This window comes from Haemaphysalis longicornis, unplaced genomic scaffold, assembly GCF_048455015.1.
Source record: "Haemaphysalis longicornis isolate Haplotype H1 unplaced genomic scaffold, Haemaphysalis longicornis Haplotype H1 scaffold_1, whole genome shotgun sequence".
NCBI lineage: Eukaryota > Metazoa > Arthropoda > Arachnida > Ixodida > Ixodidae > Haemaphysalis > Haemaphysalis longicornis.
Window position 1 is genome coordinate 446,880,541 of NW_027526203.1, and position 15,385 is coordinate 446,895,925.

Sequence of the window (15,385 nt, forward strand, 5' to 3'; positions counted from 1 at the left end):
TGCGGAGTCCTGCAAAATGTTCGGCGATTGCCAACTGTATGGGATAAAATAGCGCTTGGAACCGAAGACAAAGGTTTCTATTGTAGGTAAAGAGAGACGGGGGTGGGGTTTCTAATTAGACAACAGCTCACCCACTCCGTAATAAGAGTAGCAGTAAACCTACTAGTCGGACTAGTCGGTAAAATTGCACGTCTGAAAAAGGGAAAAAGCAAAGCTAAAGCGCACAAAGCAGCAATAAGGGCAGACGGGGCAAGGTCTACAAACGGGACTGTGCTCGTCCCTTCCACCTTCCTGTTTATGAAAGCGACTTTAGTACCAGGAACCCTGGGCTTTCCACCTTCGCAGTGATCACACGTCTGGTTCTTTGAAAGTCAGGCAAATTAAGGTATGTCTTGAACCAAATGCTTCGGTTTTGTGCTTATTTGATCATTGAAGGCAGCAATTATTCGTGGTCGGTCACCACGTGGATCATTTAAAATCACGTGTATAGGCTTTTCTTTCTCTTTTCCCCTTAGACGCAGATAGTTTCTCAAGTGTTTGCACCTTCTTATTCTTTTATTACAGGGGGACGAGGCGCCGAAGCTACACCTGGGGCTATAAGTCGCGCCGTAGCGAAAGACTACGGATTCATTTTTACCTCGTATGGATCTTGAACGTGCGCCGATATCTCGGCGCACGGGAGTTTTCGTTTTTCGCCTCCACAAGAAAAAAGGCTGCCTCGGCCGGAATCGAACCCGCGGCCTTGGACTCGGCAGAACAACGCCGCAGTCACTTATATAGCAATCGCGTACTGACCCTTTCCAGGCATGCGACCATTTTGGAGCGAGTGAATAAATGTAACAAGTAGGCATTTTTAGAGCGGAGGTTTTTTGATCCGGTTCAGGTTTAGCATGCTGAGAAAATAACTGTTTGCTTTCATTCTACGCTTCAGAAAAAAAAAATCCAATTCGTTTCTAATGTTTGGTTTCGTGGGGTTCCAATTTCAGTTCTGCACCTCGCTTGCTGCCATCGTCCCGCAAATTGATGTTGGTTGCAGTTGTTAGCTGCATTTATTATGACGCTGATTGTTGATAATAGATATACACTATGTGAAGACGTTGCTGACAGATAGGTTTTCTAAAGGAACATATGCGAGCTTCAATAAATTACGATTTTGAACTTTCCGTATACGGATTTCATCGTGAAAAACACAGGCAAGCGAGCTTGTACGTTGACGTGAACGTCGTAGTTGAGGGTGACGAAAAAAAAAAGAACCCGTATGTGCTCATTTACCACTAAATACGCGAATTCTGTGCTCCTGTATAAAGTAATACAACCAAGCGAAATCAGCGCGTAAACAGAATCCAGCCACAGTTTTGGTGCAAACAACTCAAGCGATTCACAACGACAATACACAGCTGCGGCATCTTCCGAACAAAGGGAGCCTTTCTCGGGAGCTCGTAGCGAAACTATCATCTCACAAAAAGGAAGCTTTGGCCTTCAACGCCAGCTGCGCAGCGAGCACTCCAAGGCACACGCTATTTTTTCTACAGTCCTATAAACACCCAGCCAAAGAGCTTCGCAATACTCTGGTCGTCTAGTGTCGCGTTATATATTTCGCGTTCTTCAAGAACGAAGCAGCGATGCAGCGTAAAGGGCGAACCACTCGCGAACCACTCTTAATAGTACCACTCGCGTGAAGGATTAGAATCGCTGATTTTGTTGGAAACGTCCGCACGTGTCTATATTACTCATCGCTATGGCGTGAACTAAAAGTGACATACACGTGAGATTTATTAACGGGGAAATCAATTAACCTCACGACTAACGAGGCCATAAAAATTTACATTTTCTAGGCGCCTAACCTATCTCTTGGGTATAGTTTCTTTTCCATTGCGGCAATATGCCGTTTCGCATAACTTACCACAGTAAATTGTGCCTTCATTTAAGCACAATTTGAAGATATTCTGGATGTATTTTTAATGCGAAAGCATTCAATGGTCCAACATCACCATCATCTTCATCATCATCGTCAGCCTACTCATCTCTTCTGCAGGGCGAAGGCCTCTCCCATTGACCTCCAACCGCTCAGGTCCTGCGCTGCTCGAGTCCAAACTTACCCCCGAATTTCTGTATTTCACCCCTCCATCGGGTTAATGGCCCTCCCCTTCTTCTAGACCCATCTCTAGGTATCCACTCTGTTACCCTGGCCGTGTGCGCGCCAGTGGTTCGTCCATTTTGTCCTCGAAGAGTTTACACTCGCGTGCAACACCGATACCAAACAACCGACTACCATCCGTGGAACGCGCATTGACATAACGTTCACGAAGAATATAACTGCGGTGAAAACGCAAAGTCCGAGTGCGTATGACACCGATCATAATTATGATCGGTGTGATACACACTCAGACTTTGCGTTACGTTCTGAATGTCGTGCTGAAGTGAAATAATCGAGAGGGTGTTACAGGTGCAGTGTAACGGGTGATTAACGCGAGCGGGCCGTAGTCACCCGTGGTAGGTGATGTATCAAGCTTCGCTTTCCAACCACTTGCACAGGGTGGATTGGCCCCCACTTTTTTTTTTTTTTTTTTTTTGTAGAATCGTAAACGCCGCAATTTGCAGAGGGTTCTTTTTATCAATTCTACAGTTGGAGGGCAGAAGTATAATTGACACGTTTCTTTTTTTCAGGGGGAGTTGCGTTTTGTTAGACTTTTGAGCCTTGTAAGAGCAAAACTTTACTATGAGTGGCCTGTTCTGATTTTAATTCCCGGTAGGGTGCCAAAGGCGATACGCCGTCTCGATCATATCTAGGGTGAGAGGGCTGCCGTCGAGCGTTTCGGCATTGTATGAAATGAATCAAATTTCAGGGCTTGCGTCAGGGGAAGGTTCCGCTATCCCATAAAATATGATATCATCGCGTCATGAGCCTGGACTTTTTGCATCGTTTAGACGCGCATTCAGCGCCACGGATTCTTTCCGGAGCGAGTCAATTGCACACTTGGTTTTCGCGCTTGTCTACTTGTACGTTATCAATTTCCAAGATTTTTATTTCAAGGCTTGTTATTGTGTTACTTATATCAGTTAGTCTGGTCACTAGATCATCTTGTTTTTTTTTTTTAAAGCTTGGTAAGTGATGTTTTTAGTGATCTTCGGCTACTTTGAAGACTAATTAAGCGCGCATGCAGTTCGCGGAGTGAATTAAACACCGGGTATCCAATGGTTGAAAGCTATACTGAGTATCAGGACCGGGAATAAAATATACGTCGCCAGATTTCAACAACGGTTGGTGCAGGACGCTCGCCCGATCATACGTAACACGCGAGATCATGCATGCTGGGCTCTTGTGTCGCGTGCCCTTTTGACGCCGTGCTGTCATGTCGGTGCTGTTCTGTCGCGTGCCCTTTCGTCGTGTGCTGTTTTGACAACGCCCCCACTTGTGGGCACGGAAGAAGCAGAAGAAATTTGTCAGTAGAATTTTTTACACTGTAGTCAGAGAAGTCGCTAACCTTCACAAAAAAGCGACAGAGAACGTGAGCGATCCGCATTGTTGTGCCGTTTCCTCTAACGAGGGGCGTCTGATGACGCCAGCGCCGAAAAGTGGGCGGAGTTGAAGCGGCGCTAGCTGCACTGGTATCACGAAGTAGGGAAGACATGGCGATTCCGTGGGGCCGCGCGATGCTCCTGGTGAGTGATGATGAACAACATCGGTTATTATGGCTTGTTAATTAATGTGCCCGTTCTAATGGGGGCAGGGAGTTCAAGATCTTCAAGGAAAAGCGTCAGAGAGCGTGACCGATCGGCAATGTTGTGCTGTTTTCCGTGTCCCGTGGGGCCCGCCGTCTCGTTTTCGGGCAGACGTGCGCATGTGGGCGACGAGGTTTCCTCGGAGACTGGAGTGAGCGAACGCCCAACGACGGTGACCTTTCGCTTGGGTGGCCGTGTTGGAGGAGTTTCAGTGCGGTGGTGGAAAGCCTTCCGTGGATTAATGATCGACACGCCCCTCCTTACGTGATGATGGCAGTTACGTCGCCGTGCGCGATGGCTTGTGCTGTGTGAACGGCTAGTGCCTGGATGTGTGTGCCGTACTTTCGCTGCAGTGCTTGAGCTCGGGCTTCATCTGCTGCCCTCGTGACGCTGGGTGGCATCTTAGGGGGAGGGGTGCCATTCGTATTTTGTCGTTAATGTTTTTTTTTCGAATGTCTTCCATTTTGGGGCTTGGCTGTTGCAGGACCGTGTGCCCAAGTAGAATCAGCGATTCCGGTCGAGGTGGTAGCGACGCCAGTACCCGCGCGCCGTTTATGCACGGCGCCCCAATTGCGGCAGTGACGTCATACTGTCTTGCAATGTGTGTTCATGCTATCTCAGCCTTCTAAACTTTTAGTTCAACCAATTTGAATGTTCTTGCTTGTTCACGCTTATGTTTTACGGGTTGGATATGCTAGGAATCTGCTAAATTTAGCCCGCGGACCCGCTTGCGTGTCGTCATAGCCAACGTCGGCAGATCGACGGGGACGATGACGCCAGGGAAGCGACACTTCTCAACACACTTGTTTCGCCAATAAATACATGTAGGCGACTGAAAAGGCTCTTCTAAACTTTATTCCGGTCAGGTAAAAATGTTTCCCCCCTCGCTGCAGGGGCTGTCTAACGTCTTACCAGCCTATTTATACAACGCGTTCGTTTAAACAGCGAAAAGCGCACTTTTTTTTTTCGCCGCATTTTTACAACTACCAGTATTCGCCCCGCAGGCGCATGGCTCAAATGCTGCGATGTGGCCGCGTTACCCTCAGTTCCCCAGAACTAAGGAGCGGGCTTTTTCGGCAAGGGCGGGAATTACAAGGCAGAAATAACGTTTTAGACAGAGGGATTTGAGACTGCGGAGAAATGCAACGGACACAGTGTGTGCAACGGGAGAAACGCCACGTGTTCGCGACAGACATGCCTACGACGAAGTAGCGACATGTGATGACACTGCAGGCCTGCATCAATAACGCATCGTTTCTGTAAGCTTTTCTCTCATTCGGGAATCTGTGAAGCTGTACAACCACCCATTTTTTTGTCAATATATGCACGGTAGCGACGTCCGTTCGGGTGATCAGCGCCGTATGGCGGAGTGACTGGGCAAACACGACGAGAGTAGCCGCTTGCGCACTAAATAATGGCTGCGGTGGCCCTCGTCTGTACGCTCTTCCAGGAGCTGAGCGCAGTCCCGTATCGTTTCGTTCGCTTATCACAGTGCTTTGCATACTCGCCGTCATTGTTGACGAAAAGGACCGTTCCGTCAATATTTCGTAAATCACTGAAGAAGGCACATTTTTATTTCGCTCCTTATATACTAGGCTGCTGCGAGTAGTCACTTTCACTGGTCCTCTTTGCACCGTTAGCGGTTGTTCGACTGGCAGTCTGATAAGCGTAGGGAAAACTCCGGGGCAGCGTTCTGCTCTTGGAACAGCCCAGCAGACGATGGCGGCCGCAGCCAGTGCTTAGAGCGCATGCGGCAACTCTTGCAGAGTTTGCCATGTCACTCGGTTATACGGCGTGCATAAACAGAACATGTCTGCGAAGCTAAAAAGTTGGGTGTCCTTGATTTAATGACTATCCGAGTTGTCAAATATCTTAAAACCTGTAGGCAAACGCTTCGCCCGTGGCGCTTTTAAACCCGCACTACTTTTTTTTTTTCTGCACGTAGCAATACCCGCCAGCAGTTCGTCCTGAAAGAAAACGACGATTCAGTGCTTGCCGATACCCATGGGACTGCTCCAAATAAAAATGTACCACAAGAGGACAACCGCTGGCCGACAAAAGGGATTTACTGAGAGGAAGAGCTTTCAGTTTACTCAGGCGTAGTAGTTAAGGGAGCCTTTCTTCTTGCCCTGCACCTCAACGACAGCGTCCATGTAGTCCTCGTGTGTAATCTTGTCGCCGTTCCGCCTCATGGCTATCATGCCAGCCTCGACGCAGACCGCCTTGCACTGCGCCCCGTTGAAGCCGTCGGTGCAGCGCGCCAGCTCTTCGAAGTTGACGTCCTTGTTGTAGTTCATCTTGCGCGAGTGGATCTGCATGATGCGTGCCCGGGCCTCTTGGTCCGGGTGCGGGAACTCTATCTTCCTGTCCAGTCGGCCGGACCTCAGCAGGGCCGGGTCCAGCATGTCCACCCGGTTGGTAGCCGCGATCACCCTGACGTCCGCACTCGAGCTGAACCCGTCCAGCTGATTGAGCAGCTCGAGCAGGGTGCGCTGCACCTCCCTGTCGCCGACCTTCTGCGAGCTGAAGCGCTTGGTGCCGATGGCGTCCACCTCGTCGATAAATATTATGGCCGGCGCCTTCTCCTGGGCCAGCTTGAAAGCGTCTCTCACCAACCTTGCTCCCTCGCCGAGGAACGTCTGTACCAGCTGAGGGCCCGCGAGTTTGAGAAACGTGGATTTGGCCTGGGCGGCGCAAGCCCGAGCCAAGAGGGTCTTGCCGGTTCCGGGGGGACCGTAAAGGAGCACTCCCTTCGGTGGATTTATTCCTATATTCGCGAACTTCTCCTTGTGAGTAATGGGCAGAACCACAGCCTCGACCAGCTCTTGAATCTGTTTGTCGAGACCGCCGATGTCGCTGTACTCTTCTGTGGGCCACTCGTCTACTTGCATGGCCGTGACGCGACAGTCGTACTCATGTGGCAGCTTCTCCATGATGACAAAAGAGTCCTTGTTGACGCCGACAAGGTCGCCAGGGCGCAGCTTTTCGGCCTCAACGAGGCCAACGAGTGGCAGAAAGAAGACCTGGCGCCTGGTTGTTTTGACGACGGCGCCCCTTCGCCGAGAATCCATTGTGGCGCCGTCCTCCTGGCCAAGTTCCTGCGGGTCGGCGTCGAGCAGCTCGAGCACGTTTGCCACCATGTGCGGCAGCGCTTTTTTGGCTTTGATCCTGTTGTCGTTCTCATTGATTCGCTGCTTCAGCGATGCGATCTCGTGCTTTACGTGCTTAATCTCGCTCTGCATAACCTTGATTTCGTTGTCCAGCAACTTCATCTTGCGTACCATTTCGTCCGTGGATATTTTCGACACGTCGTCTACCAAAGCTGCACCGTCAGTCCACAGGGCCTCATCGTCGAGCGCTGGAACGCCAGCCATTTTGGTCCACTGCCACGAGGTCTGGCTCTGATGTCGATAGGAATGCGAGCGCAAGAGCACTGTTGCCGAGCTGCGGGCTGCACAAACGCGGAAAAATGAAGGCGACTCAAAGCCTGAAGAGTAGCGGGCCGGCTGAGGATGCCGCTAGGGTACGTCTGTTATGTTATGTTGCGGAGGGAAAGGACCAACCGAACATCCCTCTCCCCCTACTTCCTCTTGGTGACGAGAAAAAACAGCGCTGACAAGGACGAAATGAAGGGGACACACACGGGGCGCTACTTGTGCGTGCCCAAACGAGACCAACGAGCCCAAACTAGCACACTCGGGAACTCCTCTCCCAGTTTTGAGCGCAATAAAGTTTATTCATCATCACAGCAGCTAGCCAAAGAGATGAAGACGCGTTTACAGCGCGTGGTGCTCAGGCAAAAGCAGTTTGTGTTTCGTCTTTGACGTGCGCCCTGTTGCCTGTCGCGTCACCATGAGCTCGCGGAATTGGACGTGCACGCGCACAATGCCAAGCTCAACCACTTCCACAGAAGTGAGAGAGAGAGAGAAAAAAAAATTGGCCGCGTATCTGCTCCTTTCGTTGCAAATGCCGTCAAAAGACGATAGTCTTTATCGGCTTTTGCGAAGTAAATGCCTCCCTTCGCTTTCCCGCTCACCTCTCATGTTGTCCCTCTTGCGTCGCGCTCCTCCCAAGGTAAAGACGCCAAATGTTTCCTAAATCATTCTAAATTTCCCGCGTTCCACTGCTCCAAACCGGGCGTCTCGATGCGAACGCTGCCGTACGGCGAAGACGCGCGCTAATCGATGCGCCCTACTTGAACGTTTATAGAACCGCGTTTCCCTACTCCACGTGCGTTGCAAGCAGAACGTGGAACCTATATAGTGGAACCTTGCGTAGCTGTTGCCGGTTGCTTTCTTAAAATGGCGCCAGAAGCTATAGTGGCGCGTGCGACAGCAGGCGACGGCGGAGTGAATTCTTTTTCAGCAATTGATGAAGTATTTAATTTCGCAAAAGTCAAGCATGTCTGAATTTCTATAAAGGAACGCTGCAAATATCACTTCTGCATTGATTTGTTGTCTCATATTTGCGTAATGTCTTGTTCTTCTTTAACAATGTTGAGAAGTATGAACATTACACCGGACATAGACGGGTAGATTTAGCTGTGACTATATAAGACTATTACGCAGGCATTCTTTTGCTTTGGCCGGGTGGCTGAATCGGGTCACAGACAGACAGACGGACAGACATACAGACACACAGACATACAGACAGACCAAAATTTCTGGGTTTAAGGAGCCCAAGAAAGACTATCGTCTTTAAAAACTATTTCAAGTCTGGTTAAGTGTGTGGGGTGCAACAGAAGCGAAGCGCCCCTAAGCCAAGGTCACACATTAGATGACAGAGGGGAAGAATACCGTGCGAGCAAGGAACCGCGTTGCCACCGGCAACAGCCGGTAGCGTAGGTCGGTGGCGCTGCAGTCGACAGCGTTGGAAGCTCGTCTTCTGCTAGAGTTGGTACTCCATTTCACAACGTGTAAAGCGCGAAATTTTCGACGAGGGCCGATGAGGGAGCGTTCTTTCGTAGACATTCATTCAAAAATTTTGCAGTTTCCACGTTGTTGGACTAGAACTCGTTTGAGGGAGGAAGTGGTTGAGAGAGGATAGAGACCGTTTGCAGCGAGCAGTTCGGCTCGCCTAAGAGAGGCAGTAGGGGCCAACGTTACGTAGGGGCGCTAGCGCCGCCCTCGCCATTACACGCCTTCGAGCACGGGACTGTTTCGTTTCCGCCGCCGACTGTCACCATGCGCTGCGAAGCTCGTTGTAAGGCAAGAGTGGAAGGCTCACGGAAAAGCATGCGCGGTAAACGGGTGTTCTAACTGTAATTGGGACCTGAGAGGGTGGGACAAATCGCACTGTGAGCCTCACGGGCCGCAACTGCGTGAAAATTGTCTGTTTGAAGCCGTTTGCAGTGCACTCTTTTCCTCAATGCGAGTTCGTCTTGTACTCTCCTTCGAATGTTTTCGCTGTACCATACCAAGATGAATGCAGAAAGGAGACTGCTGCGCTGAATTGCCAGCGAATGAGCGTCTGCATTTACCTATTGCAACTGCGGCTCAGACCTTGTGTTCTCAGGGCGTCTTCCAGCCCAAGTACCTTGCGACAGCTACCCTCGCAGCCACAAGTATCGGTGAAATCTCGCGGGAAATAGATCGTTGCGTGAGTCTTGTTCGCGTAGGAGAGGACTTGCCGTTACATTTAAAGTGCAGACCGACACAGCGCGCGCCGTAACTGAAAGGCCGCCACACAAGGTAATTTCGTGCACTCAGCTTTCAGTTATTAAATCCTATATATGCTTCCAACAGGCAAGCCATTGAGCTATAAATAAACATATTACAGCTAATTAGTCGAGGCAAATCGCCGTACGAATACGCAAGTACTAATGAGGGGAAAAAGTAAGGGCGACACAAAACTGTCATGTCACGCATGCTACCCAACGAATTAGATATTGCACAATGAAAAACGTAAAAGAATACTCACGTCAAACAGCCTTTCTCCGAAATAAAATTGCATGTGTTATCAGAATGATCACTGGATTGAGCGTTCAGGAACTTCACTGCACTCTGATTATTTCACTATTTGCGCACGAGCGCCCGTCTCGGGGGGAACAAGTTAATTGCCACACGAATGTGACTTTTTCGTCCGCTATGCGCCATGTGGCAGTTTCTACGTGTTCATTTATGCGCCGAGCGCTGCATCGTTTTATTGCACGTCGATACATGAAAAAGCGGTCAAGGATAAAAGCGCAACTTGCACACCAATGCAGGGCTATTTTGTTTTGCAGGCTTTCAAATATTTTAAATTGTGTGGGCACAGCCAAACATTGAAACATTTTATCGTACACTATAGAATATCATCGTGGCATATATTGGATGACGTTACAGATCTTAGGCGTTGCTGCTGTGATTTAGTACATCGAAATAAAAAAGAAAAATGCCCGCCTATCTGCTCGTATCGTTGCAAATGTCGACGAAGGGCACTAGTCGACTGTCGCCCCTGCCAATTAAATGCCTCCCTTCTCTTTCCCAATCACCTCTCATGCCGCACCTCTCCGGTCTCGTTACTCCCAAGACAACACGCTAGAGGTTTGCTCAAGACAATTTAAATTTACCGCGTTCCACTGCTCCAAGTCAGGTGACTCGATGCCCAGCACTGCCGTACGGCGGAGACGCGCGTGAATCGAGGCACCCGACTACAACGTTTATAGAACCACGTTGCCCTACTCCACGAGGGTGCCAAGCGGAACGTGGAATCTATCCAGTGGGACCTTTCGTTGCGTTTGCCGTTTGATTTCTTAAATGCCGCCAGAAGAAATAGCAGCGCTGGCAACCGCAGGCGACAGTTTTCTGCAGTTGATTTAGTATTTCATTTGCTATCGCAAAAACCAAGCGTCCATGAATTTTCTATTAAAGTAACACTGCAAATATCACTTATGTATTGATTTCCTGCCTTATATTTGCGTAATGTCTTGTTCTTGTTCAACAGTGTTGACAAGTATGAACATTGACACCGGACGTAGACGTTTAGATTTGGCTGTGGGTATATAAGACTTGTGCAGCTTCTGTTTCACTTTGGCCGGGTGGCTGAATAGGGACACAGACAGACAGACAGACAGACATTCAGACCAAAATTTCTGCGTTTAAGTAGCCCAAGAAAGACGATCGTCTTTGAAATTAAGCCCAGTTCCACCCAGTGCAAAATCTGCTGAAACAGCGGAGCAGTGGTTCTCTTTTGTGCCGGCTCGAATGTCAATATGCATGGCTATCGCCCGAGAACGGCAGCGCCATCGCCGCGAAAAGCCTGCGGCTCGCGCAAAGGAATCCATGGCTACACGTCAGCAACGGGCGGCTCCTACACAAGCATATCGGGCCAGAAGGCGCAGCACTCTGATTGGCCAGTTTAAATGACGTCACGAAGCAAATATACAGGATGTGACGTTGCTTTTCTTTTTTTTTTTTTGCGTTCAGATTTATCATGGCGGTGTAGCGTTGGTGAACGGTCGCACGTGTTGCTCTTGACTCGACAATTTTCATAGTGCGGTATCTTTGTCGGCGATGTCCTGCTAAAATTGTGTTAGTATCGACCCCGCTTGTTGCGATTTCTTGGTGCGGGCACAGTTTGCTTTCGAGGACGCATCACGGCTGGCAGACGACGATGTGTGCCCGCAGAATATTTTGTCCTTTTGATCTAGCTTTAGCGCGGCGTGGTTTTTTGGTTCAAGGTACTGCCCGCTACCTCGACTCTGTAGATGCGGGTTCGAAGCGCCGTTCTCTCAGCAGGAAGCATACGACGACGCTGAAGCGCAGACCTTCGCACACTGAACGCAGAGGTAACAAAGGACGCGCTCGTATGTGTACAGTAGTAACTGCTCGTAACTTCTTTTGACTGCGCCTAGAAGTTGCGAGAATTTCAGAAATTTTGCCAGTGTTTTTCGTTTACTGTCGTCAAAAATTGTATGATATGTGAATACAGGCAGAAAAGTGGAACTAATGAACGCATGTTCTGCTTTATGTGAAGTTTGACCTGTAAAGCTAGCAATATATGGTGATAGATTCTTATTATTTTTATGTCTACATGTCTGTCGAAGATCTGTCCCTGGCAGTTTGGATACCACTGTAGATATGTGCATAGATTAATAAAAAAGTAGTTGGTCTGTGCTTGATGTTTCTTTTCTGCATGGCTAGTCTTTCCTGCTAATCTTATCACTGTCATTAGCGACCTGATTTTTTAATCGTGCTTTGCTTATTTACTGTCACTAGTGACCTGAACTCTGAATCGTTCTTTGCTCATTTGTGCATATATTTGCTCCAACAGCTTTTATCTTAGTTCCTAAATTTGTGCGAAACACCACTTGCAAGTGTCCAGAAAACGGAAGCCTTCACTGTGTTCGTTCGATTCAGCCTACACCAATTCTGAATGAATTCATTGCAAAAAATCTTGCATGAGCAGCGGAACTAGACCCGCACTCTTGGTATGTTTCTGCACATCCTTGTCTGGGAGTGCACACAAAGACATACACTTGTATTGCAGTCACCTACAGAGCCAGGGAATCTAATGGTACTGTTCGGGTGCCACAATCTGCACTACTAAAACGAATGACGAAGTGCTGCACCGCCTGAACTGGTTCCTGTTCGTGTACCGCAGGCGAATCGAACTGACCCTCTGTTTGCTATCTGGAAGGCCTCTTGTGAAATCACATGGCAGGCGGTATGGGCAAAGCATATTGTACCCCGGACACACTGCACAAGTAGTATGGCCACCTAGGACAAAGGCCGAAGGCTGACAATGCACAAACATTAGTCGTAGCTCAAAATAAATGCGACAACCAACATGCGCCAAGACAATTTGCTTAGTAGTAACTCCAGTTCATGCGCACCTTTAACCGAGAATAGTTAGCTGTTTAAATGCAGTGCACCACACCTAAAATAGTAGTCTGAAACGGGGCATGGAAGTTGTATTTGCCAAATGAGCGCATTGTTCACCCCATGCCTTTGGTTCGGTTGGCTTGACCTTGCAGTGCTGCGCAAAACACTGCCTGTAGAATTAAAAATTGCCCAAGCGGGGTAGCGACAGGTGCTATTGCTTGTTGACCGTGCTTGCACGAACGTGTCATGTTGCGCTATACTTCAGCGTGCACCTTATGCTAAATGTTCCTATTTCCCAACCTGCCTAACATTGCACAGCGGTAGTGGAGACAGACTGAGGCAAAACGTCCAGGTAATACTTGTTTATTTGGGGTCCATTGCCAAAGTTGTGTGTGGCCCAACTCCCTTTGCGTCGCAGTCACACCACGGAATGAAAGTGGTGAGGGTGCTGCATGGCTTGCCATTCACCTGCCTAAGAACATGCTGCATATAACCAAGAGTCAGCGAACAGGGCACAGAAGCATTAGCATAGCTAGAATGATCATACTCGGGAAGGGTACACCTGAAACAGTTCAATTAAAACAAATATCAACACCTTTATTGTCAGCATACATACGCAGAAAAAAGGCTGGCATGTGGTTTTAAATGGGTGGGGGGCATTATTTAGCAGGCAACTGTAAAATGGCCTGTAGTATGCCACTGATTATGACATTTGTGCCATGCAGTCAATGCCAAAAAAAGTACGCACAAGTTAAAAAGCAGTCAACTTCCGCTCTACGATTCCAACAAGCTCTCCACATTCACACATTCTCTCAGTCTCTACGACTGGTTTCAACATTAGGGAAACCTAAATGTCAGGCTGCGACCACACCACAGGAGTTTCTAGAAAACTCGCTTGCCTACTGTAAAGCACGAATTTCCCATGCAGTCATGCGTCCTTTATTGGCCAGTCCCTTCAGACAACGTAAATAATGAATATAGACTTGCACTAAGACCAGTATAGGACAGATAATTGGAAACATCTACAGTCAAACCCGGTTATAGCGAACTGCAATACGTGCCACGATTAGTTCGATATATCCAATAGTTCGATATAGCCGAACCCGCCTATAACGAGTTTATTGTTACGAGTTCGCAATACGCGGAAATCCCCCTGCCATCCCCGCATGCAGAAACGAACAAAATGAAGTATGTCACTACCATACACAAAAAAATCGATTTATTGCAGATAATAAAGCTACTTTCCGCCTTAACTGCCTACTTCCAAAAAAACAAAAAAAAGCGGTGATTTTTGTTTACTCTTTCGTTTCGGCAGCATCAACTAGCACATCATTCTTTACACGAGACATTGTTTGCACCAGTTCAAGTTCGTGTCCTTCAATATCGAAAAAATATTGGCGGAGGACATCGACTGCCGAAACCACTTCATTAAGCGTCGGACGGCTTTCACCCGCGACATCCTCTGCCTCCTCGGTGCTTTTCATCAGCATCACGACGGTGCTGCTGACGGTGTCCGCGTCCGTCTTACAGTGACGGCAACGTCGTCGTCGACGCTCAGGAAATCTTCTAAGGGCACTCCTTTCGGCACAGCATCGGGAAGGTTGGCGAGCTGCCGCCTTGGTCCGGACTCACTGACTGGCGGGTTCCGTCGGGTGTTCCGCGCGTCGGAAACAGTAAAAAAAGTGTCGGGCGTGATGTCGCTGCTTGCGAGGCGCAGTGTCTCAGTCGCGGCATCTCAGCATCTAAATAGCCGCTCCGAGACCATGCATTTTGGCGGCCATTCTAGGCACGCCGAGTTCGGTATATCAGATGTGAAGTTCGTGATAAGAAATATGTTTCGCGTTTATTTCCGTAACTGATTTATTTTGTTCGATATATAGCATAATTCGCTATATCCGGGTTCGTTATAGTCGGGTTTGACTGTATCATTCAACTGCAGGGAAGAAACAATCGTTTAAACAGCACATGAACTCGCAGCCGAGCCCGCATGCATTTGCCCGTGGAAGCAAAACAATACGAGCTAAGCAAAACAATAAAGGATTCTTTACAATAAAAAGACACATGATATCCGACCAGCAGTGGCAGCCTTTCTGATGAATGCCAAAAAGCCCCCCAAACTGCCTGTACATCCAGATTTTCGTGCAAGGTAAGTATTCCAACCGTGGTCTAAAATAACCCACAACCCTGCACTGCACTGTTTGTAAAGCAAGAAATTACTAAGCTGAAAACTGTTCTTAGTAGTTTGACGCGTGGAGTCAATGCACACAATACCAGACCCATTTCCCCTACATTTTCTTTTTCAAAGCAAAATCTTCCTTTGTTGAAAGTTGTTTTTCTATTACTTCCCCTGCTACTCATACAACTGGCTCATCTTTGATCTTCATGGCTTTCAACCACATGTGCACACTAGTTGCACCATTAGGATGGCACCGTTCTCACGAAAAATGGTTGAAGTCGCGCCTAATGTTGTGCAACTGCTTGGGCTCTGTATTCTGTAGAGATGTTACGTCCTCGTCTTTTCGGATAAGCTTGCACTGATCCTGTTTATAATGGTGCTGATAGGCACACCTTTCTCGAGCTCCTTTGTGATTCCCTGCTCTTTCAGTAGGAGTCATACCTCTACTCTGCCTATAGTGGTGATTTTGATGCGATGCTTAAATAGAAGCCCTGGAGGTGTAAATAATGTCCTCGGTAAAGGTTATGAAGGCCAGAGACAGGTCTTGTCAGTCTTACAGGTTTCCACTTATCAAATGTGCTTCTTTGCATCGCCTTGCTGGGTTCAGCCACTTTTGACCTGTGGCAGCTATGTGCCGGTAACTTGCCACTGGCAATGCTTGAGGTACCGCACCTGCCTGTTT

At 48.5% G+C, this 15,385-nt stretch overlaps 1 protein-coding gene and 1 pseudogene across 1 annotated transcript in view; one reads left to right on the plus strand and one right to left on the minus strand.

Moving 5' to 3' along the window:
* Nucleotides 1–3,591: 3,591 nt before the first annotated feature.
* The window catches only part of Mettl4 (Methyltransferase like 4), a 71,706-nt gene continuing 59,912 nt past the window's right edge, over nt 3,592–15,385 (plus strand). Inside the window, exon 1 of the mRNA XM_077687633.1 lies at nt 3,592–3,663. Within this exon, the coding sequence (XP_077543759.1) occupies nt 3,631–3,663 (33 nt within the window). The 5' untranslated portion in view covers nt 3,592–3,630. The remainder of the gene's footprint in view (nt 3,664–15,385) is intronic.
* Nucleotides 5,663–7,373, minus strand: LOC144155920 (26S proteasome regulatory subunit 6A-B pseudogene; annotated as a pseudogene).